At 45.1% G+C, this 27,036-nt stretch overlaps 1 protein-coding gene across 1 annotated transcript in view; it reads left to right on the top strand.

Annotated features, from left to right (window-relative positions):
- The window catches only part of LOC127584198 (transcription factor COE2-like), a 246,838-nt gene that overhangs the window by 182,953 nt on the left and 36,849 nt on the right, over window positions 1-27,036 (top strand). The window contains exons 10-12 of the mRNA XM_052040789.1: window positions 317-443; window positions 22,411-22,499; window positions 26,589-26,654. Of these exons, the coding sequence (XP_051896749.1) occupies window positions 317-443; window positions 22,411-22,499; window positions 26,589-26,654 (282 nt within the window). The remainder of the gene's footprint in view (window positions 1-316; window positions 444-22,410; window positions 22,500-26,588; window positions 26,655-27,036) is intronic.

Below are 27,036 nucleotides of genomic sequence, written 5' to 3'. Positions count from 1 at the left end.
GTTTGCTACACTGAAGTGAAAAGAGGAAGAAAAACACTAGCTTGGCTTAGCAATGTACGCAGTTGAATTGGACTAATGGAATCATTAGGACACTCATAGTTATGGAAGGAAAAGCTGGAGACACAGGGAGATCAGGGAGGGATGGGATGGGGTGTTACTAAACAAAGCATATTTCACCTCCATCACTGTAAATGTTTCTCCTACTCTAACAATAAACACAAGCATCACACACCAATAAGATGGGATTGGGAGGATTTGGTCAAATCTGTTGAGCCACGGTCAAACCTAAACCTTCTGCCTCTCTCATGCCTTTCAGCTGATTACTCCCCACGCCATCCGAGTGCAGACCCCCCCTCGACACATCCCCGGAGTGGTGGAAGTCACACTGTCCTACAAGTCCAAACAGTTCTGCAAGGGTGCTCCAGGAAGATTCATCTACACAGGTGGGTAGACGTTGTGTGACGTTGAAAGGGTTCAGGGAATTGGGCGGGGGCTTGATATGAATGCCCATGGGACTGGAATTTGCCATGGCAGGCCAACAAGCATTGACGTTTGTCCGTCTCTTCTGAAACTGCACTTCACTTCCTACTATTGTACATCAACTGGACAGTGCTGGAAATTGAACTTGGAGATTGCTGTTGACTTTAAGTAAAAGGATAAAGATGGCAGTAGAGGGAGCACTATTTGTAGGTCAACATTTATTGCCCATCCCTAAATCCCTTGAGAAGGTGATGACCTTCTTGAACCGTTGCAGTCCTTCTGGTGACGATATTAGGTGGAGTTTCCTGATTTAGACCCAGCAACGGTGAAAGAATGATGCTATGTTTCCAAGTCAAATTGGTGTGCAGTCTGCAGGGGGTAGTTTTCCCATGCATCTGCTGCCATTGCCCTTTTTGAGGGTAGGAGGGGTCACAAGTTTGACGAGAACGCTGTCAAAACAACTTGACATGCTTCTTCATTGCATCATGTGGGCACCACAGTCATGGTATGCCGGTGGTTGAGGGAGTGAATGTTTGCAAAATAATAGGAAGTTAATGACACAGAAGAAGGCCGTTCAACATATCATGTCCATGATGAAAAATACTCTGACACTGAAGGAACTCAGCAGGCCAGGCAGCAAACGTGGAGAAAAGCAGGCGGTCAACGTTTCGGGTCAGGACCCTTCTTCAGGACTGAAGATAGGAAAAAGGGAAGCCCGATATATAGGAGGGAAAAGCAGAGCAGTGATAGGTGGACAAAAGAGGGGAGGTGGGATGGGCACAAGGTGGTGATAGGTAGATGCAGGTAAGAAATAGTGATAGGCAGGTGTGAGGGAGGAGGGGAGAGCAGATCCGCCGGGGGATGGGTCAAAGGTAAGGAGGAGAAAAGAGGGTAGAAAAAAGAGAGAGACGCTAGGAAAGGGAAGTAAAAAAGAGGCATGGTCACAGAGCGAGGAAGGTCACATATTCCCTCCTGTATATTGGGCTTCCCCTTTTCCTGTCTTCAGTCCTGAAGAAGGGCCCTGGCCAGAAACGTTGACAGCCTACTTTTCTCCACGGATGCTGCCTGGCCTGCTGAGTTCCTCCAGCGTCATAGTGTTTCTCATCTAGATTCCAGCATCTGGGGTCCTTTGTTTCTCTGTCATGTCCATGAAGTTGAAAAAGAACTGCAAAGCCCCTAATCACACCTCCCAGTAACAGGTACAGAGCCCTGCAGACCACATCCAATGCCTCTACCACACTTTCAGGCAATGAGCTCCAGGGTGGGAGATGGGGTGTCAGTCAGGTGGTCTGATATGTCCTAGATGGTGTTGGAGTTGTTGTTGGAGCTGTACTCATCCAGACAAGCGGAGGGTTGTATCGCACTCTGGAGCCCTTGATGCTAATATCGGGTGTCTGACACCCTGAAGGAATTTTCGGTCCGGATGTTTTCTTTTTGCAAAATGCTTCACCAGGCCTCTCTCCGACGTGGTGTGAGCTTGAAAGTGTTTCTGACCACTGTGCACCTCAGGAACATGTGCTAATGTACTCCTTAAATACAGTGGGTCAGGCCATTTTAACACCACTTCTGACCAAATCTTTCATGTCTACCACGGTTGCTAGCCCCAACCCAGGTGCTGGCTACTCCTCTCCATCAGGAGTTGGAGGAGCTGGACACCAATAGTATTCCACATCTAAGAAAGGCTCCAAGGAGGGGAACATTGAGTGGGAAACTTGGTAGGTGTGAACTGACCATTCAGGCTCCCTCATGCAGCCAGTAGAGCCTCTGCCTCACCGCTCCAGAGACTAGGACTCGATCCTGACCTCCAATGCTGTCTGTGTGGAGTTTGCATGTTCTCCCTGTGGCTGCATGAGTTTCCTCCGAGTGCTCCAGTTTACTCCTACATCCCAAAGACATGCAGGTTGGTAGGTTAATTGCCTGCTATAAAATGACCTTGGTGCACAGGTGCATAGCAGGAGAATTAATGGTCATGGGAGAGAGAATAGGTTACAGGGTAATTATTATTTAGATGGGGAGAAAATTCATAGTACAGAAGTGCAAAGGGACTTGGGGGTCCTTGTACAGAACACCCTAAAGGTTAACCACCAGGTTGGATAGGCAGTAAGAAAAGCGAATGCTATGTTGGCATTTATTTCGAGAGGTATAACATATAAAAGTAAGAAAGTGTTGATGAGGCTCTATTGGGCACTGGTGAGACCTCATTTGGAATATTGTGTGCAGTTTTGGGCCTCTTATCTTAGGAAGGATGTACTGATGATGGAGAGGGTTCAGAGAAGATTTACGAGGATGATTCCTGGAATGAAAGGGCTTACATATGATGAGCATTTGTCAGCTCTTGGACTGTACTCACTGGAGTACAGAAGAACGAGAGGAGACCTCATAGAAACATTTCAAATGTTGAAAGGACTGGACAGAGTAGATGTGGCTAAGTTGTTTCCCTTGGTGGGTGAGTCCAGGACTAGAGGGCACAGTCTTAGAATTAGTGGGTACCCATTTAGAAGAGAAATGAGAGAAATTTCTTTAGCCAGAGGGTCGTGGATTTATGGAATTCGTTGCCACATACTGCTGTGGAGGCCCGATCATTGGGGGTGTTTAAGGAGGAGATTGATAGGTACTAATTAGTCAAGGTATCAAGGGATATGGGGAAAAGGCTGGGAATTGGGGCTAGATGGGAATAGTTTAGCTCACGGTGAAGTGGCAGAGCAGACTCGATGGACCAAATGGCCTACTTCTGCTCCTTTGTCTTGTGATCTTGTGAAGTAAGTGGGCAAATGGACTGGTATGAATGCACGAGAGTCAGAATAGACTTGATGGGCTGAATGGCTTCATTTTCTGTTGTAAGAAAATATGAAAAAAATTATAGACTGGCCACTGTAAGTTGCCTCTAGTGTGCCAGTTAGTGGTAAAATCTGGGGGGAGTTGATGGGAATATAGGGAGAATAAAATGGGGTTAGTGCAGGGCTGGTGTAAGAAGGTACTTGACGGTTGGTGGAAGATTTGGTGGGCCAAGTTGGTTGTCTGACTGGGAGTCCATGGCAAGTTGTGAACCTGGGGAAGATCCTGTCTCATTTCATCCAGTGACACACTCCAGGATTCATGTGTCCCTTTAGAGTCATACCCTTTGGCCCAACTCATCCATGCCGACCAAGGTGCCCACCTAAGCTAGTCCCATTTGCCCACGTTTGGCCTGAATGCCTCTAAACCTTTCCTATCCATATACTTATCCAAATGTCTTTTAAATATTCTTATTGTACCCACCTCAACTACTTTCTCTGGCAACTTGTTACCTATTCCAACCAACCTCTGCATGAAGAAGTTGCACCTCAGGTCCTAAAAGGGACCTTCTCACCTTAAACCCATGCCCTCTAGTTTTTGGTTCCCGTTCCCTGGGAAAAAGATATGTTAGATAGCAATGTGTTGCTCAAGTACCACAGCATTTACTCCAACTGAGTTCGATTAGGCCACAACTGCTCATGACTGACCTATTAAGAAACTGACCTGGGCTCCCCTGGTCAGAGACTGACCTGAACAAAATATTTCCCATTGCCCTGTAGCTGCCAACCAAGGGATGCGCGAATGCTGATCCAACACTCCAGTAGGAATAACTCCACCACCATACATGTGGCTGCAGCTGTGTATCCATCTTGATTACAGGTGATGAACACCCAACTTATGTGCAGCCCGTACATACAAACAAGAGTTTGGGAGACCGGCGGGGTGGATTTTCTGGCTGCTGCAGGGCTGCAGACATCTTCTGCCGGGTGGGAACTCGGTTCACGGTGACATTATTGCAGCTTGCAGAGAAATCTGAATGGTTGAGTTAAGCAGGCATGATAGTGTAGCAGTTAGCGTAACACTATTACAGTGCCAGCGACCCGGGTTCAATTCCCGCCGCTGCCTGTAAGGAGTTTGTACGTTCTCCCCATGACTGCGTGGGTTTCCTCCGGGTGCTCCGGTTTCCTCCCACATTCCAAAGATGTGTGGGTTAGGAAGTTGTGGGCATGCTATGTTGGCGCCAGAAGTGTGGCGACACTTGTGGGCTGCCCCCCAGAACACTCTACGTAAAAGGTGTATTTCACTGTGTGTTTCGATGTACATGTGACTAATAAAGATATCTTATCTTTAACAACATATTGCCCCAGTTAGCCGATGTTTTTATTCAAATATATTACCAAGCGGCCGCATTTCTGACTTACGGACTGTTCGGGTTACGAATGGTGCTCAGGAATGGAACCCCCAACGCAACCTGGGGAGGACCTGTACGTGGTTCGCAACACTGACCTATGTACAAAGCTGCACGAGGATGGGTTAATCACGGCATAACTCCTACAGATGTAAAAATCACTGCAACAATCCCCCACCCCCCCCTCTCCGATTCCCACCCCCATCTCCGAAAAGCTGGCAGACACCTCAGCTGAATCTTATAGGATTGACTGGTGACAGAATCTGCCTCTCTCATAATAAATCACTTTCCTTTGCAGAGAAATGGAAAGAGCGGTGTCTCAGTGGTAAAGAATAAAAGGTACCCACAACAGAGACTAGCCGAGGAATGTACTGCTATAATTACAGTATATCCCAACATCAAGTGACTGGAAAGAGAGAAGGAAAATGTGCAAGGGTGATATCTCTGTTGGAAATAACAGTGAGGAGGCACAGGGATTGAGTCGGGGCTCGTTTTGCTTTTCTTCACTGAGATGGTCTTACCATTTCCCTGGTTAAGTATACAACAACACTCTGTATTTATATAGCACCTTTAACATTGCAAATTATCCTTTGGAGAGTTTGCAGCTGCATTTTCTCCCAGTTCTTTATTCTGAGCATGAGGAGGGCCTGTTCAAGTAATTCAGCAAAGGCATCCCAACAATGAGATATCTTTATTAGTCACATGTACATCGAAACACACAGTGAAATGCATCTTTTTGAGTAGAGTGTTCTGGGGGCAGCCTGGAAGTGTCGCCACGCTTCCGGCGCCAACATAGCATGCCCACAACTTCCTAACCCGTACGTCTTTGGGATGTGGGAGGAAACCGGAGCACCTGGAGGAAACCCACGCAAACATGGGGAGAACGTACAAACTCCTTGCAGACAATGGCCAGAATTGAACCCGGGTCACTGGAGCTGTAAAGCGTTATGCTAACCGCTAAACTACATGGATAGCGTTGAGAAGTTAGGTCCAGACCTCATGACACTGGCAGCTAAAGGCACCAAAGTCACAGAAATGGAAATCAAGAATACATGTGACTAAGACTGGGGTTGAGTGGTTGGGTGCTGGGCTGGAGATGGGGGGTGGGAAGGAGAGAAGGCAGGGAATTTTAAGATCAACACCTTGCTCAACAACATTTCACACAGAAGGATATAAAACCATGAGGGGTGTCGATAAGGTGGACAGTCACATCCTTTTTTCCAGGGTAGGGGTGTCCAAAACTAGAGGGCATAGATTTAAAGTGAGAGGGGAAAGATTTATAAAGGACCTGAGGGGCAATTTTTCACACAGAGGGTGGGGGCTATATGGAACAAGCTGCCAGAAGAAGTGGTAGATGGTGGTACAATTAGAATGTTTAAATGATATTTTGACAGGTACATGGATAGGAAAGGTTTAGAGGAATATGGGCCAAATGCAGGCAAATGGGGCTAGCTCAGGAAGGCGCCTTGGTCGACATGGACAAGTTGGGCTGAAGGGCCTGTTTCCTTGCTGTATAACTCTATGACAAGGGTGTTAGGTGAAGGGATATTGAGCAAATTAGGATGCAGCCAACAGAACATTGGCACAGGGCGGAAGTGCAGTCAGAGAAGCATCGAAATAACCAAGTCTACAACGTAGTTAGATACTGTACCATTCTGAGGAGCTGTCAAAGCAGCGTTGCCATTACTTTGGCCATTGAGGGAAATGCATTGGGAGAGATAAGCACAGAGAATAAAGCATTAATGGAATGAGTACAAGAGAGAGGATGGAAATAAGGAAATTAAAAGAAAAGTCTCCATGGTAAAGAACAAGACTTACAAGGTAGCCATAAAAGAGAATCAGTGGAGGAATGAATCGTTATATATTTTATTGATATATTATGTGCAATTTAATATATAACAAGTGATTGAAGAAATACATAGTGATGGAAACAATGCTGGATTGTTGTGGGAATGTCCAATTCTCAGGATAATGCTGAGGCTTTCACAGGCTCAATCGTGTATAGATTAGTTGACTTTCTTCCAGTTGAAATTTGCATTATTAAAGTCCTAAAGCAAACCTTAACACTCCCCATGGAGGATTAAGCGATGCTAAGTATAGTATTGACTATATTCACAGAGCTGCTCTCAGTCCAATTCCCCAATGAACACATCAGCTTGTCAAATATTTAACTTCATGCCATCCTGTAGTTATTAAATAAAATGTAATATAAATATGACAAGGAATTCAGATACACTTTCCATTTAATTTGATGAGGGGAATGTCAAAATGAAAGGTGTGGAAGCCATTGATTTTTTTATACTTTAACCTTTGATGTTCCATGGGAGTTTAAACATCCATGGGCGTTTTTCTTCTGACAAGTTTGCTCACCTCATTGTACCCTTCCTTCAGCTCAAGAAGCTGAACAATAAAAGCTCTGCAAAAAAACATTCAGGTGCTTCATGTGATCAGTGCAAACCATCTGGTCATTTAACGGTACTTAAAGTAAAAATGAAATCGCAGCATGTCTGAAACTTAGCAACAAAAAGTCTGATCAGCATTCTTGTTAGCGTTTTGGAGACTGAGGATCTTAATTGTCAAAACAGCTTTCACACGAGCGGCACAGTGGCACAGCTGGTAGAGCTGCTGTCTCGCAGCTCCAGCGACCCGGGTTCAATCCTGACCTCCGGTGCTGTCTGTGCGGAGTTTGCACGTTCTCCCTGTGACTGCATGGGTTTCCTCCGGGTGCTCTGGTTTCCTCCCACGTCCCAAAGGGGTGTGGGACGGTAGGTTAAACAGCCGCTGTAAATTGCCTCTTGTGTGTGGGTGAGTGGTAGAATCCGGGAAGAGTTGCTGGGAATATGGGGAGGATGAGACAGGATTAGTGTTAATGAGTGGTTGATGGTCAGTATGGACTCAGTGGACCGAAGGGCCTTTATCTGTGCTGTATCTCTCTGTGCCTTAAAGTATTGGTAACCTGCCATTCATTGCTTGGGAGTCAATTTTGGACCATAACATGCATTATTGGCTCTAGTTATTGGTGATTGACTTGACATAATCATCAGGAAAATTAGAAAGCTGCTTTCATTTGTATAAATAGCAAGACATCATGTATGTCGGCAGGCACGGTCGTGTAGCGGTTAGTGTAATGCTTTTACAGACTGGGTTCAATTCCGGCCGCTGTCTGTAAGGAGTTTGTACGTTCTCCCTGTGTCTGCGTGGGTTTCCTCCAGGTGCTCCAGTTTTCTCCCACATTCCAAAGACGTACGGGTTAGGAAGTTGTGGGCATGCTATGTAGGCGCTGGAAGCGTGGCGACAATTGCAGGCTGCCCCCAGCACACTCTACGCAAAAGATGCAATTCACTGTGCGTTTTGATGTACATATGACTAATAAAGAAATCTTATCTTATAAATGAAAACAGGTGATGCTGAAAATATTCAGCAGGTAAGGAAGCATCTATAGAGAGAAAACAGAATTAACATTGTAGTTGGATGTCCTTTCTCTGAACTGGGGGCAGTTAGAAATGAAACGTAATTTGCAGAGAGGGAGTGGAAAAGAAGATCTGCGATCAGGCAGAGATGAGGAGAGTCTGACGCAAGTGTCAGCTGAAAGTGGGTGGGGAGGGAATGTTCAGAGGAGGTGTTAAACTGCAGAGGAATGAAATCTGAAATTACTGGGAAAAAAAAGGAGGAAAATTTGTGCTGGAAATGGCTGTTGTAGAGTCATGGAGCTATACAGCACAGAAATAGGCCCTTCAGTCCATTACATCCATACTGCCCATTGTACATAACCCCCATTAATCCCCTTTACCCGCATTAGGTCTGTAGCCTTCTATGCCATGGCAGTTCAAGGACTTGTCCAGATGCTTCCTAAACGTTGTGAGAATATCTGCCTCCACCACCTCTTCAGGAAACTCATTCCAGACTCCAACCACCCTCTTGTGTGAGAAAATTCCCCCTCAGATCCCCTCTAAGCTCTTACCTCTTGCCCTCCTGTTTTATACACTCCCACCATGGGAGAAAGATTTGTTTCTCTACACCCCCCTCATTATTTTATATATCTCTATCTGAAATTGTCGAATTCAATGTTGAGACCTGAAAGCTGTAAAGCATCAAGTCAGAAGCTAAGATGCTGTTTCTCATCCTTGTTTTATTCAGCTTTATTGACACAGTGTAAGAGACTAAGTATAAAGAGGTCAGAGAGGGATAGAGAATGAAAGTGACACAAGACTGGAACTCAAGAGTGACCCTAGTGAACTAAACAGAGACATTCTACAAAGCAGTCACCCAGTCTGAGTTTTATTCATTCATATAATACTTCCCATGTGAAAAGAAAATGTCAGAAGACTTTACAAAGCAGAGAGACAAGTGCAGGGACTTATTGGTTGTGATGCTCGAGCGGTGAAAGGGATCAAAGAAACAGGGAGATGTATTTAAGAGCATTTGGAGGCAGGTCAAAGGAAAAAGTGACTTGGGAAAAGTAATCCCAGAATATCATGACTGATTGATCAACCTCTGGTGGTGAAGACCAGCCAGCAGAGGATGAGCCACGTAATGGCCCCACAGCTACGTAAAGGCATTCAGTTTGCTCCCGGATGAGGCTGTGAGATGGGTGGGAGCACTTGCCCCAGCCCCATTAGATGGTGCATTTTAAAACAGTAAACCTACATCATTGGCCTTGCCTGCATTACACGGGAGAGCAGAGCCATTTTCACCATTAATCACAATGGGATAACAGTGTGAATTGTCAGTGGGGAGAGAGGAAACAAACAAACATTTCCTCAGGGCCTTATACATTTTCATTAAAGAGGGGAGGAACGCGATATCCTGATGAGAGAATCGCACTCGTGACCACTATGCATGTGGTCACATCTATTAAAGGCACTTATTTTGCGTTCCTCCAGCAAGATGCCTAGGAGCAGAAATCATTCAACAGTATGCAAGGGGCTTTATCCCAGAGCTGTTTACCCTGAACTATTCCCAAAGGCCAATCAAAGGACAAGACATGCACAGTTCACCTCTTGCCGCCCAGGATTAGTTCAGCTCTGTATATGCTAAGGCCATTTCTTTTCACCTTCCTCTCTTAATTAAGCTTTCCAGGAAACCCAACTCAAAGAAAATAGAAAGTACGATGCAAAATCATAAGGATCAGATAAATAGTAGAAAACTTTTCTCAATAGCAGGGGTGTCAAAAATTAGAGTGCATAGATTTTGGGGCAACACATGATAGGTTTAACGGGAATCTGAGGGGGAATTTTTACACCCAGAGAGCGGCTGAAATCTGGAATGCACTGCCTGGAGGCAGGTACTCCTACAACATTTAAGAAGTATCCAAATAAGCACTTGAATTGGTATTGGTATTGGTTTATTATTGTCACTTGTACCGAGGTACAGTGAAAAACCTGTCTTGATTACTGATTGTACAGGTCAATTCATTACACAGTGCAGTTACATTGAGTTAGTACAGAGTTCATTGAGGTAGTACAGGTAAAAACAATAACATTACAGAGTAAAGTGTCACAGCTACAGAGAAAGTGCAGTGCAATAAGGTGCAAAGTCACAAGGTAGATCATGAGGTCAGAGTCCATCTCATCGTATAAGGGAACCGTTCAATCGTCTTACACAGTGGGTTAGAAGCTGTCCTTGGGCCTGGTGGTATGTGCCCTCAGGCTTCTGTATCTTCTGCCTGATGGAAGAGGAGAGAAGAGAGAATGACCTGGGTGGGTGGGGTCTTTGATTATGCTGGCTGCTTTGCCAAGGTAGCGAGAGGTAAAGACAGAGTCCAAGGAGGGGAGGCTGGTTTCCATGATGCGCTGGGCTGTGTCCACAACTCTCTGCAGTTTCTTGCCAAGGCATAGAAGGCTTTGGACTAAGTGCTGGTAATTAGAATTAATATGGATACATAAGTAATGGTCAGCATGGACATGTTGGATAGAAAGGCCTACTTCTGTGCTGTTTGACTCTACAATTCTGCCAACTATGGTAACCGACAGTCAATTAAACCTAGACAGAATCACATTAACCATTCAATTGGACTCATTCCATCAACATATATAAATACAGTCAACTATTTCCAAATCTGGAATAGATCTCAAATCTCAGAATAAAGTCACTGCCAGTATAGTTTAGACAGGGAGTAAATGTGCAAGCAGATTGCTCTACCAAACACTGCCAGTTAAGCCCAGCATAATTAGTAAGTAGCATGGTAAGGTTCTCTCTCCACCTCTAAAATGCTTGCAGGTTAGGTCCAGCACAGGTTAGATGTAGATCTACCCTGATCCTTCAAGTACGTGAACAAGTCCAGAGCAGTTAAAGTTGGGCATTCTCTGACTGGCAGTGTGCCTTAATTGAAAGGTGAGAGGATCATTCCTGCTTAGCAGATTTTCCCTATCGCAACTGATCCACTCTAACACTGTTTCATTTTTATGAGGCATTAAGGTGAACCAGATCCTTGGCAAACCTTGTGTCACATTAGACTGGAGATGCCCTACGAACACTTTTCCACCCCATCATGATGATTCAGCTACTTACATGCCATGTCCTAACTCACACGTTCCATTTGCATTTAAGTGGCTCTTAGATAGGCACATGAATATGCAGAGAATGGAGGGATATGGACCACGTGCAGGCAGAAGGAATTTAAGTGTCATTGGCTTAATTTGGTTGGCACAACATCATGGGCTGAAGGGCCTGTTCCTGTGCTGTACTGTTCCATGTTCTGTATTCATTCATCGACTACCCATGTGCTTGCTGACCCTCCACCATTGGTGGCTTGCCTTCAGCTGTCTGGGCCCTAAGTTCTGGAATGCCTTCCCAAAACCTCTCCACCTCTCTTCCTCATGTGCCTCCACTAAAACAGACCTCGTCAACCAAGCCATTGATCATGTGTCTTAGTATCTCCTCGTGGAATTTGGTGTCAAAATTCATTGTCATTCCTTTGATGTTTCACAATGTCAAAGGTGCTATATAAATGAAGGTTGTTTTTGCTGTGTTTGAAGCACCTTGAGAGAGCAAAGGTTGGCTGGTTCTTTCTTCCTGCTTTTGTCTGTTAACTCATGACGCTGCCTTTCACAATGCTCGTATTGGTCTTGGTTTATTATTGTCATGTGTACCGAAATACAGTGAAAAGCTTTTATGTGCCGTCCAGACAGATCATTCCATGCATAAGTACACCATGGTAGTAAATAGGAAAACAGGATTCAGAATAAAGTGTTACAGTTACAGAGAAAGTGCAGTGCAGGTAGACAAATGAAATGCAAGGGTCACGACGAGGTAGGTTGGGAGATCAAGAATTTATATTTTCTGTCGAATGAAGCTCTGGGATTCAAGAGGGGATACAAGGGAAGTCTATAACAGCACTAAGTCCATCAAATGAGTTAAATTGAAGGAAAATATCTTGCATTGTGATTCATTGAATATTGTTGACTTTCATTAGACCTTCATTACTTGAATGATTCATTTGTCTATATTGGGATCAACAGGGTTTTTTAAATGTAAACAACTTTCCTTTCCTCTCACACCAATCTTTGTAAACTAATCTTATTAAGATTGTGCATTTCCTGTCAGCTGGTCACATTTTGGAGAGAGGTTTTCCCAGATGGAAATTTTCCGCCACGCTTAATTGAAGTTAAAGAAAACGTAACTTTGGTGTTTAAGAGTCTCTTAGATAGGCTCATGAATATTACAGAGAATGGAGGGATATGGGCAATGTGTAGGCAGAAGGGATTAGTTTAATTAGGTGTCATTATCTCAATTAGTTCGGCACAACATTGGGGGCCGAAGGGCCTGTTCCTGTGCTGTACTGGTCTATGTTCTTAACTCTACATGAAAAATTGTTGATAACTGCACAACAAATCAAAAATAAACTGGCAGCTAGTGACTTCAGCAAACTTAATTGGCCACCGTAAATCGCTCCTAGTGTGTAGGATGGTGGTAGAACGTCGGGGATGGTTGGTGGGAAAATGGGGAGAATAGGGTGGGATTAGATAAGATTTTATGATTATCTTTACTAGTCACATGTACATCGAAACACACAGTGAAATACATCTTTTTGTGTAGTGTTCTGGGGCAGGCCGCAAGTGTCGCCATGCTTCCGGTGCCAACATGCCATGCCCACAACTTCCTAACCCTTACATCTTTGGAATGTGGGAGGAAACCGGAGCACCCGGAGGAAACCCACGCAGTCACAGGGAGAATGTATGAAGTCCTTACAGACAGCGGCTGGAATCAAACCCGGGTCGCTGGTGCTGTAAAGGTGTTAAGCTAACCGCTACACTACCGTGTTGGATTTGACTCTATGATCAATAATTTCTGGTTAAAAATAGGCAGTCACCAAGAAGAAAGAATTGAATCGTTTGTTAAAACATAATAACATAAGAGATAGAATTTAAGTAGGCCATTCAGCCTCTCTTGCATGTTCTCCCATTCAATAAAATTACCGCTGATCTATTACCTCACCAACATTTCCTTGCATTAACCCTATACTCCTTGATTCCTTTAATATCTAAAAATCTATAGATCACTGCCATGAATATATTCAACTGAGCCTCCACACACCGCTTGGGTAGAGAATTCCGAAGATTCACCAGCCACTGGAAACAAAATTCTTCTCGTTCTCAGTCCCAAATGGCTCCTCATCTGGAGAATTGTTTTTCAAAAACCCTCTCTCCAGCCATTTCAGGTTTCCTACCAAGCCTCACACTACAATGCGTTTCATAACATTAAAAAAACAGGAGTATTTTCTGTGTAAAGAAAATGTGTACACTCATTTTCCAGTGCATGCAAAACATGTGGAATCAGTTCTTATTCATTAAACTAACATAACCTTGGTTTTTAGAAAACAGGAAGAGGTCATATGACTCCTCAAAGCTGCTCCTCCATTCATTATTACATCTTGTTGTCAGCCTCCTTTTCTGACTTGATCACACCCCACCAAATATCTCTCAATTTCCTTTGTGCTGAAAAACACATCAGTCTCAATCTCGAATGTGCTACATGGATGAGCGTCTGGGTGAGGGAATCCCAAGGATTCACAACTCCCTGAATGTCTCAGTCCTAAAGTATCGAGCCCTAATCCTGAGACCATGACCCTCACTTCTAGACACTCCACCCAAGAGAAACCATCTCTCAGCATCTGTCCTGTCAAACCGGGAAGAATTTTATAGACTTCAATGAGATCACCACTCATTCTTTTAAACTCCAGAGGATGGACTGTATTATTGCAGGCAATTTGTGCAGTATAATTTGAAGTGTTGGGAAGCAAAAGCTCGAGCATAATGATAGTTTGGGGTTTTGTTCTGAAAGGCTTAAAAAATAAACTGAGGCACAATTTTTTTTGAGGTTGGACTTGACACGAAATCTTTTAAGGATTCACATATAGAAAACCAGGGATAAAGGTATGGAAGGTTATAGATTACTACTTACAGTCATAGAGCAAGGAAACAAGCCCTTTAGCCCATGAATCCATGCCAGCTTTCAAGCACCGATTTACACTAATCCCATTTTATTCTTCCCACATTCCCATCAACTCCACCCAGATTCTACCCCTCACCTACACAGGAGGGGCAACTTACAGTGGCCAATTAACCTACCGTCCCTTGAGTCTTTGGGAAGTGGGAGGAAAACAGGAGCATTGGAGGAAAACCCACTCACAGTCACAGGGAAATCATACAAACTCCACACAGACAGCGCCAGAGATCAGGATCGAACCTGCCTCACTGAAGCTGTGAAGCGGCAGCTTTACTGGCATGGTCACTGTGCTGATAATAAGCGTCTAGTGGCAGAGAACAAAAGAGACCAGAACAAGGGAGGAGACTTCTAATTATGTAGAGGCTGCTTCAGTTGTCTTTGCTGCAACTAATTATTGTTAATATGAATATACTTAAATTATTTTTAATCTACTTGAGCAAATGTAAAAGAAAGCATTAACTATTTTCTCAATCCGTCTGAGCAATGGTTAAAGAAATATAATGAGTCAAAGCGACATATTTTAACTCCATAATGCGTATCCTGGTCAACTTTCTCTGAAAATCACTCTCTGAGCTCCTACCTCTTGCAACAGGATGGCCTCTATCTCACTCAAGGCACTGGCACTGCCACTCACTGTGAAGTTATTAAACTTCTTGCAAGGATGTATTTCTCACTAACGATCTGCTGAGTTAGATGCAAGTAGCTGATTACAGAGTGGTGGGGGTGGTGGCAACTTTGTTAGTATCAGGATGATCATGGGTTTGTTCACTGGTTTTGGGGGTGGATTGAATGGGCTTTGGCAGAGAGGCCTGACTTATGGAAGAGAGAACAAGCTCAGGATCCTGCTCCTGGTAGCCCAGCCAGTTTTTATTTTCATTTAATCACTTGGGGGATGTTCTGACAAGGCCAGCATTTATTGTGACTACTTGCCCCAGGAGTTAAGGGACAATTTCTTTGGTCAGTCTAGAGTTAGATTTAGGATGGACCAGGCACATTTCCTTCCCTGGAATGAATCAGATGGATTTTTACCCTAGTCTGTCGGTACCTCTGATACAAACTTTTGGTTTCAGATATACCTCATAGCTTGACTTTAAGTTCTGCAGTTGCCAAGGAGGGATTTGAACTCAGCTCGAAAAACAGAATATTGCTGGGAACACTCAGCAGGTCAGGCTGCATCTATTGAAAGAGAAACAGTTAATGTTAACTCTGTTTCTCTCTCTACAGATGCTGGTTGATCTGCTGAGTGTTTCCAGCATTTCTTTTGTCGTTTTTGTCAGATTTTCACCATCTGCAGGTTTTTTTTATTGGATTTTCATTTGAACTCTGTTGATTGGGTCAATTGTTCAGGATTCTGACCGTTAGTCCGTGAAGTTTCAGATAACATTGGGGTCCGCTATGATGCTCTGCCTGGTGACATTCACTACCTCCCAGGGAATGGCCACATGGCATCAAGGCACAGACTGAGAAACTGCACCCCAGCCCGAGTGAGGTGCTACTGAAAGGGAGGCCAGAAAAGCAGGCAAGAAAGTTGCGAGAATAAGAAGACACAAAAGCTACTTTGAGCATTGTAAAACCTGAAATGCTTAAGCTCCACAATCAATCAATCCTATCAGGTTGCCTGGAAACAGTTTCCTGATCTTTTCTTTCCAGGGGTTGGGGGGGGGGGGGGGGGGGGGGCAGGGCAGAGCAGAGAGAGACGTATCTCCCACTCTCCACACATTCCTCAGCCAGCCATGGACCTTCCCTGAGTCTCAGAAGGGGTTAAATGTGGTTACCCACACCAGCTCTCTAATTTCCCACTGGAGTGCAGCAACAATTGTGTTGCAGAGCTCCATCTGCAAGCTCTATGTTTCCGAGGCAGTAATTTATTAGGACAATGGACCCAAGGAGCAGAACAGCACTAAACCCTCCCCCCTCCCTCCTCCCCTCACCTCAAGCGCCACATGCTTGTGCTCTGGGGAGCCCTTTATCACCACAAGCTCTCCTGCAAGCATCTCAAGCAGGATGATGAACATTCTCTGATGATGTAATTGCCACTGGCATTTCCTCTCGCTGGTGAATTATTAAATTACTTGCAAGGATATATTTCTCAGTAACATTAAAATCACCACCTAGAGAATTGTTGGAAATTGTTAGCAAGTTCTTAATGAATAGAGTCTTCCCTTACTTGGCTTTTCGTTCATCTTCTTTCCGAAGTTGGGGCAACTTTTCCGCCGCGTGCAAAATGGCTTAACGCTTCAGGAATTTGCCTTTTCCACAGGAAGCCTCAGATTCCTGCAGCAGATAAGAAAATGGGAAGAGGTTTTGGGCTGGTGGTGCACTGAAAAGCCAGGGTTGTTTTAAAACTAGGAGAGACCCCAGGGCTGAGCTCCTCACTTCCTTCTGTGCAGACTCCAAACTTATGCTGACTCGGTTGATCCAGATAGTTCATTATAGTGGCTTCACCTGGACTGAGAAAGGGGAATTATCCCAGAGGCGTTTAATAGACATATGAACCTGCAGAGATTGGAGGGATAGGGACATTGTGTAGGCAGAAGGGATTAGTTTAGTTAGGCATTTAATTGCTAGGTTAATTAGTTCGGCACAATATTATGGGCTGAAGGGCCTGTTGCTGTGCATTTCTGTTGTATGTTCTAAGAATTAGTTCCTTTCTGATGAATCTTCATGCAACAATGTCCTATACCCAGAAATGGGCTTAGTTATGCAACAGTCCTTGCTTAGAGGCTGACTATTGTTCAGTTGGTTGTAATCATTCATTTTGAGTTGGGTGAAGTACAGGCTGCAGTGACAATATGGTGATGCACTGTCAGACATGCCACCTTTCAGATCAGACTTTAAGCAAAGATCAAGTCTGCTATATGCTGCATCTGAACAATCCCATGTCACTATTTGAAGAGCAAGGGAATGTCCATTCGTGTCCTGGTCAATATTAACCCCTCATGTAACAATACTAAACATCAGATGATCTGCTCAGGATCATGTTTCCCTGAAAATGGCATCACAGGTAGACAGGATGGTGAAGAAGGCATTTGGCACGCTGGCCTTCATCAGTCGGGACATTGAGTATAGGAGCTGGGACATTATTTTACAGTTGTACAAGACGTTGGTGAGGCCGCACCTGGAGTATTGTGTACGGTTTTGGTTACCCTGTTATAGGAAAGACGTCATTAAGCTGGAAAGAGTGCAGACAAGATTAACGAGAATGTTGCCAGGGCTCGAGGGCCCATGTTATAGGGAGAGGTTGAATAGGTTAGGACTTTATTCCTGAGAGACTGAGGGGTGACCTTATAGAGGTGTATAAAATCATGATAGGGTGAATGCACGCAGTCTTTTTCCCAGGGTTGGGGAATCAAGAACCAGAGGGCACAAGTTTAAGGTGAGAGGGGAGAGATTTAATAGGAACCTGAGGGCCAACTTTTTCACCCAAAGGGTGGTCCGTATATGGAATGAGCTGTCAGAGTAAGTGGTTGAGGCAAGTACAATAAAAACATTTATAAGTCATTTGGAGCGGTATATGTATAGGTAAGGTTTAGAGGGATATGGGCCAAACAGGACTAGCTTATATAGGCATGTTGTTTGGCAGTTAGGCTGAAGGGCCTGTTTCCATGCTATATGACTCTATGTTGCTTTCCATGGGCTCTTGTTTCTTGCAAATCAATAGCTGTTTTTCCTGCATTACAACTGCAACTACACTGCAGAAGTCCTTCGTCATTTGTAAAGTCCATTGGGAGGTCCTGAAGGAAACATTAGGGACACTGTAGAAATGCAAGTCTTCCTTATGCTGGTGTCAATATCTTCAGGGAATTGTAGAGGAATCTGGAGAAAGATAGAAAGAGCAACTTGGTTTTGTACAGCATCTTTAAAAATAATCCTGCTTCAAATCAGAGATTGTGGAACTCATAGCAGTAGTCAATCAGTCCCTGTGTATCAATAACAGTCCAAGTTAAAAGAAGTGAAGGCAAGGCAAAGAGAATCATTCCCCCATTGATACCTGGACAGCTCCAACTCATGTTTGGTAGATGAAACAGAATTTTGGTTTGCAAGCTTGAGCCAAGTTCAGACACAAGGCAGCAGGGCTTCAGGTAAGTTTCAAAAGGTTCTTCCTTTTATCAATTGATCAGCATAGCTAGTGATAAGGGTATCACAGTGGCACAGTTTGTAGAGCTGCTGTCTCACAGTCCCAGTGACCCAGGTTAAATCCTGACCTCGGGCACAGTCTGTGTGGAGTTTGCATGTTCTCTCCGTGACTGCATGGATTTCCCCTGGGTGCTCTTCTTTCTCCCCAGATCCCAAAGATGTGCAGGTTAATTGGCCTCTGTAAGTTGCCTATAGTCTGTGGTGAGTGGTAGAATCTGGGGGGAGTTAATGGGAACGTGTGGAGAATAAAATGGGTTAGGGTAGGATTAATGTATAATGACTGCCCAAAGGTTGGCATGGACTCAGTGGGACAAAGGGACTGTTTCCATACTGTGTCTCTGTAAGATGGAAGATTAACACAGGGACTTGTGACTGATTGATACAACTGATGAAGGATCATTGACCTGAAATGTCGCCTCTGTTTCTCTCTCCATCGAGGGAGATGGGAGGTGATGCACTTTGGGAGCACTAATAAGGGTAGGATATACACAATGAATCGTAGGGACTATTGAAGAACAGGGGGACCTTGGCACACGTCCAAGGATCCCTGAAGGTGGCAGAACAGGTCATTATGGCTGTGAAGAAGGTATATGAGGTACTTTCTTTCCTTATCCAGGACACAGGATATAAGATCAGGGAGGTTGTTGTACAACTTTATGAAACATTGGTTAGGCCACACCTGGATACTGTGTACAGTTCTGGTCTTCACATGAAAGGGAGTGCTGGAGAGGGAGCAGAGAATGGAGTGTTTCAGTTACGAGGAGAGACTGGATAGGCTGGGTTTATTTTCCTTATAGTGGAGGAAGCTGAGGAGTGGCCTGTTAGAGATATATAAAATTATGAGAGACATAGATAGGGTAGAGAGTAGGAAACTTTTCCCCAAACTAGAGGGCATAGATTGAGGGTGAGGGGTTAGAGGGGATCTGAGGAAGAACTTTATCACCCAGAGAGTGGTTGGACTCTGGAACACTGTCTGGTGGAGACAGATGCACTCACAACATTTAGGAAGTACCTAGGCAAGCACTTGACTCACCAAGGCGTAGAAAGCTACAGACCAACTGCTGGAAGATGGGATCGGTACAGATCGGTACTCGATGGTCGCCATGGACACAGTTTCTCTGCTGTCCAACTCATGTTCCTATGGTGCTGCCTGCTTGGTGGGTGCTTCGGGCATCTTCTGCTTTTGGTTCAGTTGTTTATGTTATTTGGTGCTGATGAAGTAATGAAGCTAAGTATGTAGGTCTCTTTTCTGCTGTAAATTCCTGGCTGCCGTTTCTGCGGGCAGGTTAAAGGTACTTGGAAATTTATAGCTGGATCTTTACAACCTGAGTAATCCATCAGTGTAGCAGTGGATTAAGGGTTGGCCATATCCACAGGATGCGGTTGAACAGGGCCTCTGGTGGGCAAAGTAAAGGCGGATGATTCATCCTCTCGTGGGGCAGAGATAAGACCATGAGCAACAAAAGGTTATTCAGCCCCTTGAGCACCATCTTTCAATAAGATCGTGGCTTGATCCTCAGGTTCAATCAACTTGCCTTTGATCCACTTACTACCTTAAAATCCATCAGTCTCAACGTATTCAAAAATAAAGCATTCATAGGACCCCAGAGTAGGAAGTTGTAACCCTAACAGCGGACCATGCCACTTGAATATGAAGGATGTGTTAGCATGGAGTCACACAGTGCAGAAACAGGCCCTTCAGCCCATTGAGTCCATGCCAACCATTAAGCATCCATTTTATACTAATCCCATTTTAACCTCCCACATTCCCCTCAACTCCCCCCAGATTCTACCATTCACCTACACATTAGAGGCAATTTACAGCAGCCAATTAACCTACCAACCTGCACATCTTTGGGATGTGGGAGGAAACCGGAGCACCTGGAAGAAACTCACACAGTCACAGGAAGAACATGCAAACTCCACACAGACATCACTGGAGGTCAGGATCGAACCTGAATTACTGGAGCTGTAAGGCAGCAGCTCTCCCAGCTGTGCTCGTGTGCTGCCTGCATACTACTTGGAGGCTTTGGGGAGGGTGAAAAAGAAGTTTACCAGGATGCTACCTGGATTAGAGGGCACGTGCTATAAGGAGAGGTTGGACAAACTTGGGTTGTTTTCTCTGGAGTGGTGAAGGCTGAGGGGAGACCTGATGGAAGTTTCTAAAATTATGCGGGGCATAGATTGAGTAGGCAGCCAATATCTTTTTCCCAGGGTTGAAATGTCTAATAGTAGAGGGCATGCATTTAAGGTGAGAGGAGGAAAATTCAAAGGAGATGTGCGGGGCAAGTTTTTTACACAGAGAGCGGTGGGTGCCTGGAGTGCGCTGCCAGGGGTGGTGGTGGAGGTAAATATGATAGAGACATCTAAGAGGCTAAAGACAGGCACGTGAATATGCAGAGAATGGAGGGATATGGACCTTGTGTAGGCAGAAGGGATTAGTTTATTTGGCATTTAATTACTAATTTAATTAGTTCAGCACAACATCTTGGGCCAAAGGGCCTGTTCCTGTGCTGTGCTGTTCTATGTACCTGTGTTGCTGGAGGAGGAAATTAGAAACCAGAACTAAGTTAAGATAAGATAAGATTTCTTTATTAGTCACATGTACATCGAGACATACAGTGAAATACATCTTTCTGCATAGAGTGTTCTGGGGGCAGCGGCAAATGTCGCCACTCTTCCGGTGCCAACATAGCATGCCCACAACTTCCTAACCCGTACGTCTTTGGAATGTGGGAGGAAACCAGAGCACCCAGAAGAAACCCACGCAGACACATGGGGAGAACGTACAAACTCCTTACAGACAGCGGCCGGAATTGAACCCGAGTCGCTGGCGCTATAAAGCGTTATGCTAACCGCTACACTACCGTGCCTGTGGCAGCCATGGAATTTTGGGCTCATTAGGGTGCTAGAAATGGCTTTACGATAACCCAGTATTTTCATGGTTACCGTTACTGATACTGGCCTTGGCCTTGCAGTATTTGGAATGGTAACCATGAAAATACCAGCTTGTCATAAAGCCACTTTTAGCGCCCTAATGTCCTCCCACAAACAGCAATGTGATTATAGACTTCTAATCTGTTTCTTTTATGATGTTAAATCATGGATTAAATATTAACCAGGACACCAGGGCTTAATTCTCTGCTCTTCAACTACATTGCCACAAGATTTCTTTTAGACCCACCTCAACCAAAAGAACAGTTTCATTGACAGTGGAGCCCTCCCTTGGTACTGCATTGGAGAATCAGCCCAGAATATTGACCTCAAGCCTCTGGGGTGGGACTTGAACTCAGTTCCTTCTGACTAAGAGGCCATAAAGTGATCCCCACTAGCAGAACTTCCATACTATTTTCAGCCTCCCAAACCTGGACAAAATAGGCAGCTGACACAGAAGTATCCTGGAGACTAACACCTTTCAATTTGTTGAGCACAGAATTTCATCACAAATCTGACCAGCACAACTTATAAGTGTCAAAACAATCAGATCTTTTGGTGATACCAGGCCAGAAGTCTGGTACTACTTACCACTGCTCCACAATGTGTAGATTCCATGCACCTAAATGGTCTACAGTTCAGGGTTCTGAGCGAGGCAAGGGTTCTTGTTATTAATCCCTTTGCATTATGGTCTGTGAATGTGTCAGTCACTCTGACAAGGTCTTGTAAACCCACATTCATGCACCCCAAGCCCTGCACTACCACCCCCAACCTATTAACCACAAACTCCAACGTCTATGCCACCACCCCCTGCCTAACATTCATTCCCCCTCCTTCTTATTTGGTCTTAACACAATCTAACATTCAGATTCTTATGTAAAGATTTGCTGTCCATCAAATGGAGCATGCCATACTTTGGAAATGGGGAGGAGACTGGGCCTTGTTCCAGCGTAATGCACTGTAAAGTCTCTGCGTTGTTCAAGATGCTTGCACATCTTGATTCACAGCACATTTGTTTCAACCTGCCCTTGTTGAAATGTTGCCAGTTTTCTCCCCAATTTCTCTCTCAATGAAATTAAGTCCTTCACCAAGCAGGACAAGAATTATTTCTTGACCATCTTCTTTTTACGGTGAGATCTTGCAGTTTTGGCTACCCAGGAACTGAGAAGGTATAACGACATTCAATCTTGCCTGAGCTAATGTGATCAATTTCTCACTTGGTCCTACAGCCCTGAATGAGCCCACAATAGACTATGGATTCCAGAGGCTGCAGAAGGTCATCCCGAGGCACCCTGGTGACCCAGAAAGACTAGCAAAGGTCAGTGGAACAACACCAAGTAAAATTAGTGCATGCATTCAATGCGTGGAGCCCTGATCTTAACACGGCAGACACCCGAGGAGCTGCATATGTGAGGTTTCTGACAGGCAATTACATTTTCCCCCCACAGTTTTGCTACTCTGCTCTCCTGGAATCTCTGACAAAGGGCAATGGGTCATTCTTCACACTGGAAGCCATTCAGTATTTGATCATGAAAGGCATCCCAAATGCAGCTCTGTGCAAGATGTAAACACACACACACACACACACACACACACACACACACACACACACACACACACACACACACACACACACACACACACACACACAAACACGTCTAACAGTAATTAGAAATCCTCCTCCTTCCTTGCCCAAGGATGTTGAGACCAAATATAACAATCCAGTGGTCACATTTAGCAAATTGGCTGCATGCTAACAGTGGAATTTATGGCTCCTCACCAGGATGATGCATCATCACAATACTCAGTCCATTAGCAGCTAAGCTACCCGGCAACACTAAAGAGTAAGTAGTTTGGTCTGGGTGAATCCCAGACCAAGCTACTGCCAGTTCCTTGGGACCTATACATAGGCTGTTCATATACTGCCAGAAGTTCACACGGGGAGCAAACTACTGGTAACACAGGTCCTGAGGCATTGGTTAGTAATTATGTTCGGTAGGGGGAGAGTTTCACTGTAGGAAGCCATACGGTATCACCTTCCTCCAGCTGCTGTATTATGACCCTGCTGGAAGGGTGGTGCTCCCACTGGGCAGCACCAGTGATAAGCCAACCATAAGAGGTTGTCACACCGGAACAATGGAGCTTCAACATGGGGTACTGCTCTGGAAAGTAGACTGTCTGCTTCATCAGATTCCCAGTGGAAGTAGCCCTGGACTGGTTGCTGAGAGCAAGTGGCATTTCCCAGCCTGAACAGAATGTCCAAATTCCTTTTTTGCTGGCTACCTCTGCTGCTGATTTCAGCCAGCTTCCAGTTGTACTCTCTCCTTTATCTTCTATTTTTCCCTTCATAAAATAGTGGCATTGGCAGTGAGGCAGAACCCACACCTCAGTATCAGTTTCACACCAGCTGGGAGAGCAAGCATTAAATGAAAGATCCTGGACAAGTCGAGCTACAATGCAGAGCACCCGGGCAGGGAGATGTGCATTTTATTTCCCTTTGTCATTAAGGAAACTACTCCCTTTAAAATGTTTGCCGGCAGAGAAGAGGCTTGTTTCAATCATAGAACCTAATTAGGAAGCCTTGAGAACCTGCACCTGCGTGTTTCAGCACTGCGGACAGTTCTGGCCCGCAAGTCATTGCCAGCACATCAGTAATGTTGTGCGGTTAGCTTCCACTCAGCCTGAAAAGTGTCAGATTCCTCCATCACTTAATACAGTGCTGTGTGGCACAGTTCACAGGTTACATCATTGCAAAGCTGGGTGTGGGTAGCACAGCTTTCCAGTGAACCTTTAACACTGGTGCAGTAAGTGAGAAAAGTCTGTGGGTAAAGTTGGCAAGCCAAGCTTACCAGAACATCTAAAACCAAAGCACAAGCATTCTGCGGTGTGGGATTTATCACTCGAAGTCTGACACTTCACTGATAAAGGAACAGCTGGCTGAAGTAAACTCTTTGATCCACCTCAGAAAAAAATCACTGGAAGTTTGCAATGGGTGTTGGAACAATGGGAGGGAAGCAGGGACAACACCAGTAATATGAAGGACAGTTGCCCCTGAACTGAGGAGGCAGTTGAGAGTGACAGTGATGGATCTGGAGTCACCTATAGGTCAGATTTCCTTCCCTGGATTTTATTGAAGCAAATGGGTTTTTACAACAATCCAGTATGTCACTGTAACTAAGACCAGCACTTTTGGTTAAATTCCAGTCTTATTGAATTATGTGAGTTTAATTTCCTCAGCTGCCATGGCAGGACTTGAACTCGTGTCTCTGGATCAATGCTCCAGATCTGTGGCAGCTGGTCCACTAAATTAACCACCACACTATCATGCCCCATGAATGTGCATCGCTGGCTGCTGACCAGAGGGATGCTTGTGGCTTTGGTCCTTGTTACCACCCAGAGGAGATGCAGGAAGCAGGAGTGACCCTGACTTTGGCCAGTGAGCAATGTTGGTTTAGGTACCTGTGAGTAAGGAGAGTTAACAACTGCAGGCTGAATGGTTATTGCGCGGCTGCCTTTCGTAAGCCATTGCCCTCAGTCTGCCCATTATGTTCTGGGCAGTTAGGAGGACAGTGTGATGGGTTAGATGTAGAGGAGGGTCAGGCAGATAAAGCACCAGTGCGGACCTGATGGGCTGAGTGGCCTGAGGGGGGTCCTAGGCCAGCACTTATAGGTCCCATTTAAGGCAGATTCAGTCCCAGATCTCCCTTGTGCCCAGTCTCCTCTTTGGACTGAGCACCACTCCCTTCCTTCACCTTACCCAATACCGTGCCCCCCAACCATTAACACCACTGTCGATGGTACCGCCCAAGTACCAAGTGTAACCGTACTGACTGCCAAGCCTCCCCTCTACCACTGACCCTGCCCCGATGCTGATTCCCCCAACAGCTGATTCTCAGCTCCTATCTGATCTTCCCACCAACCCACACTGCCCACACTCCTGACTACAAAGCCAAGTCTAACTCTGGCTACCAATTCCACTCTCCCGACACCCCTCCCCACTCCGGGCCTCCTCCACCTTTGACACCAGAGTCCCCACCCCCTAGGCTGCAGACTTCCCTGATTTCTTTAGCAAATGACAAAACACATTAAGGCACGGCCTTCATAATCCCTGAACCTCTGGGCATTGGCTGTTACTGAGTTCCCAGTGGTGGGCCCATGAACAAACTCTCTGGCTTATCCACGCTTAGGAAGCAAGAGCACAAGAAAATAAGAGCAGGAGTAGGCCACTCGGCCCCTCAAGCCTGGCCCACCGTTCAATATGATCATGGCTAATCTACGCCGGCCCTCAACCCCTCTTCTGTGCCAGTTCCCCATAGCCCTCAATTCCTTGAGCTTTCAAAAATGTATCTGCCTCTTCTTTAAATCCCCCCAGTGATCCAGCCTCCACAGCCATCCAGGGTGGAGAATCCCAGAGATTCCCACCCTTTGTGACATTCCTACACACACTTTTATATTACTACACACTTATTATGTAACTATCTCCCCCATCTTCAAGTCCCTTTCACAAATGAAAATCTCAACATCTACCCTGTATAACATTTAGTAGATTTTATAAGTTTCATTAAGATCACTCCTCTGAACTCCAAAGAATGCAGGTCGAACTTTGTTAGCCCTTCATGACAGGCCAGCGGTGATGGAGGCACTGACTAAATTCCAAACAAATGAGCAAAGTCAATCACTCTCTTGGAGAGATTCCACTTAGAGCATGGGATCCGCAAATGAAGGGTAGGAATTGGGGGTGGGGGGGGACTGTGGGTGGTAGCTATAGAGCACCACAGGAAGGGGGATCAGAATTTTGTACGACAGATTCAACCACTCTGACATTATTCACTTTTGGTCACTCGAGTTAAAATAGCATGTGAATATTGTTCTCTAGTTACACTGCACGGTTGGATCTATACAGGACTCTGTGTTTGGCAGTGAATAAATCTGGCAGCCAATATTCTGGCATCCAACAAGCTCTGTATTAATGATAAATTTTGGGCATCTTCCGCCAACAGACATGATTCTGGTGTCCCATTTCCACACTGCCAGGAGAGTTGGCCATAATTCACTGTGTACCGTTTCCTGACCTTCCAAAGATGAGATGCTTGTGCAACCAGTGGTTTGTGTTCTTCCCTGCAATATATTTGGCAAGGGGAAGGTCCATCATTGAGCCACCTTTTTGATCCAGGACCTGCATTAACATTAAAAATCTTCCTCTCTCCCTGTGCTAACTGCAAGACAAGATTAACAGAGAGAGACACAGCGGAGGCTGGTGTGAAGGTCAAGCACTCTATTGGGCAACCCAGAGAAATATTGACACAGTCTGACAAGCCTATAATTAATAGGCTAAGATGGTTGAGTTAAGTCCTGTGATCCTTTGATGACTTTACATCAGAGATTAATTGACTGCTTTATCCCACAGGAAATGTTATTGAAGAGAGCAGCAGATCTTGTAGAGGCCTTATATGGAGGACCTCCAAATAACCAGGTACTGCAGAATGTTTGCCATATTGTCACTGACTGGGCTAAATAGAAATCAATCAAAGAGAGCCAGGCCTTCGAGTTACAATTATGATGCAGGATAGGATGGGCCTGCACAGTGCTACCTCTCAGCTCCAGCGACCCGAGTTCAATCCCAATCTTCGGCACTGTCTGTGTGGCACATTCCCCCCGTGACCGCGTGGGTTTACCCCGGGTGTTTCCTCCCACATCCCAGAGATGTGCAGGCTGGTAGGTTAATTGGCTGCTGCAATTTGCCCCTAGTGTGTAGCTGAGTGGTAGAACCTGGGGGATGTGGATGAGAAAGTAAGGAGAATAAAGATAAAATAAGCTATCTTTATTAGTCACATGTACGTCAAAACACACAGTGA

This window comes from Pristis pectinata, chromosome 29, assembly GCF_009764475.1.
Source record: "Pristis pectinata isolate sPriPec2 chromosome 29, sPriPec2.1.pri, whole genome shotgun sequence".
Taxonomy (NCBI): domain Eukaryota; kingdom Metazoa; phylum Chordata; class Chondrichthyes; order Rhinopristiformes; family Pristidae; genus Pristis; species Pristis pectinata.
Note: the sequence above shows the minus strand (reverse complement) of the source record. Positions and strands in the feature narration are given on the sequence as shown.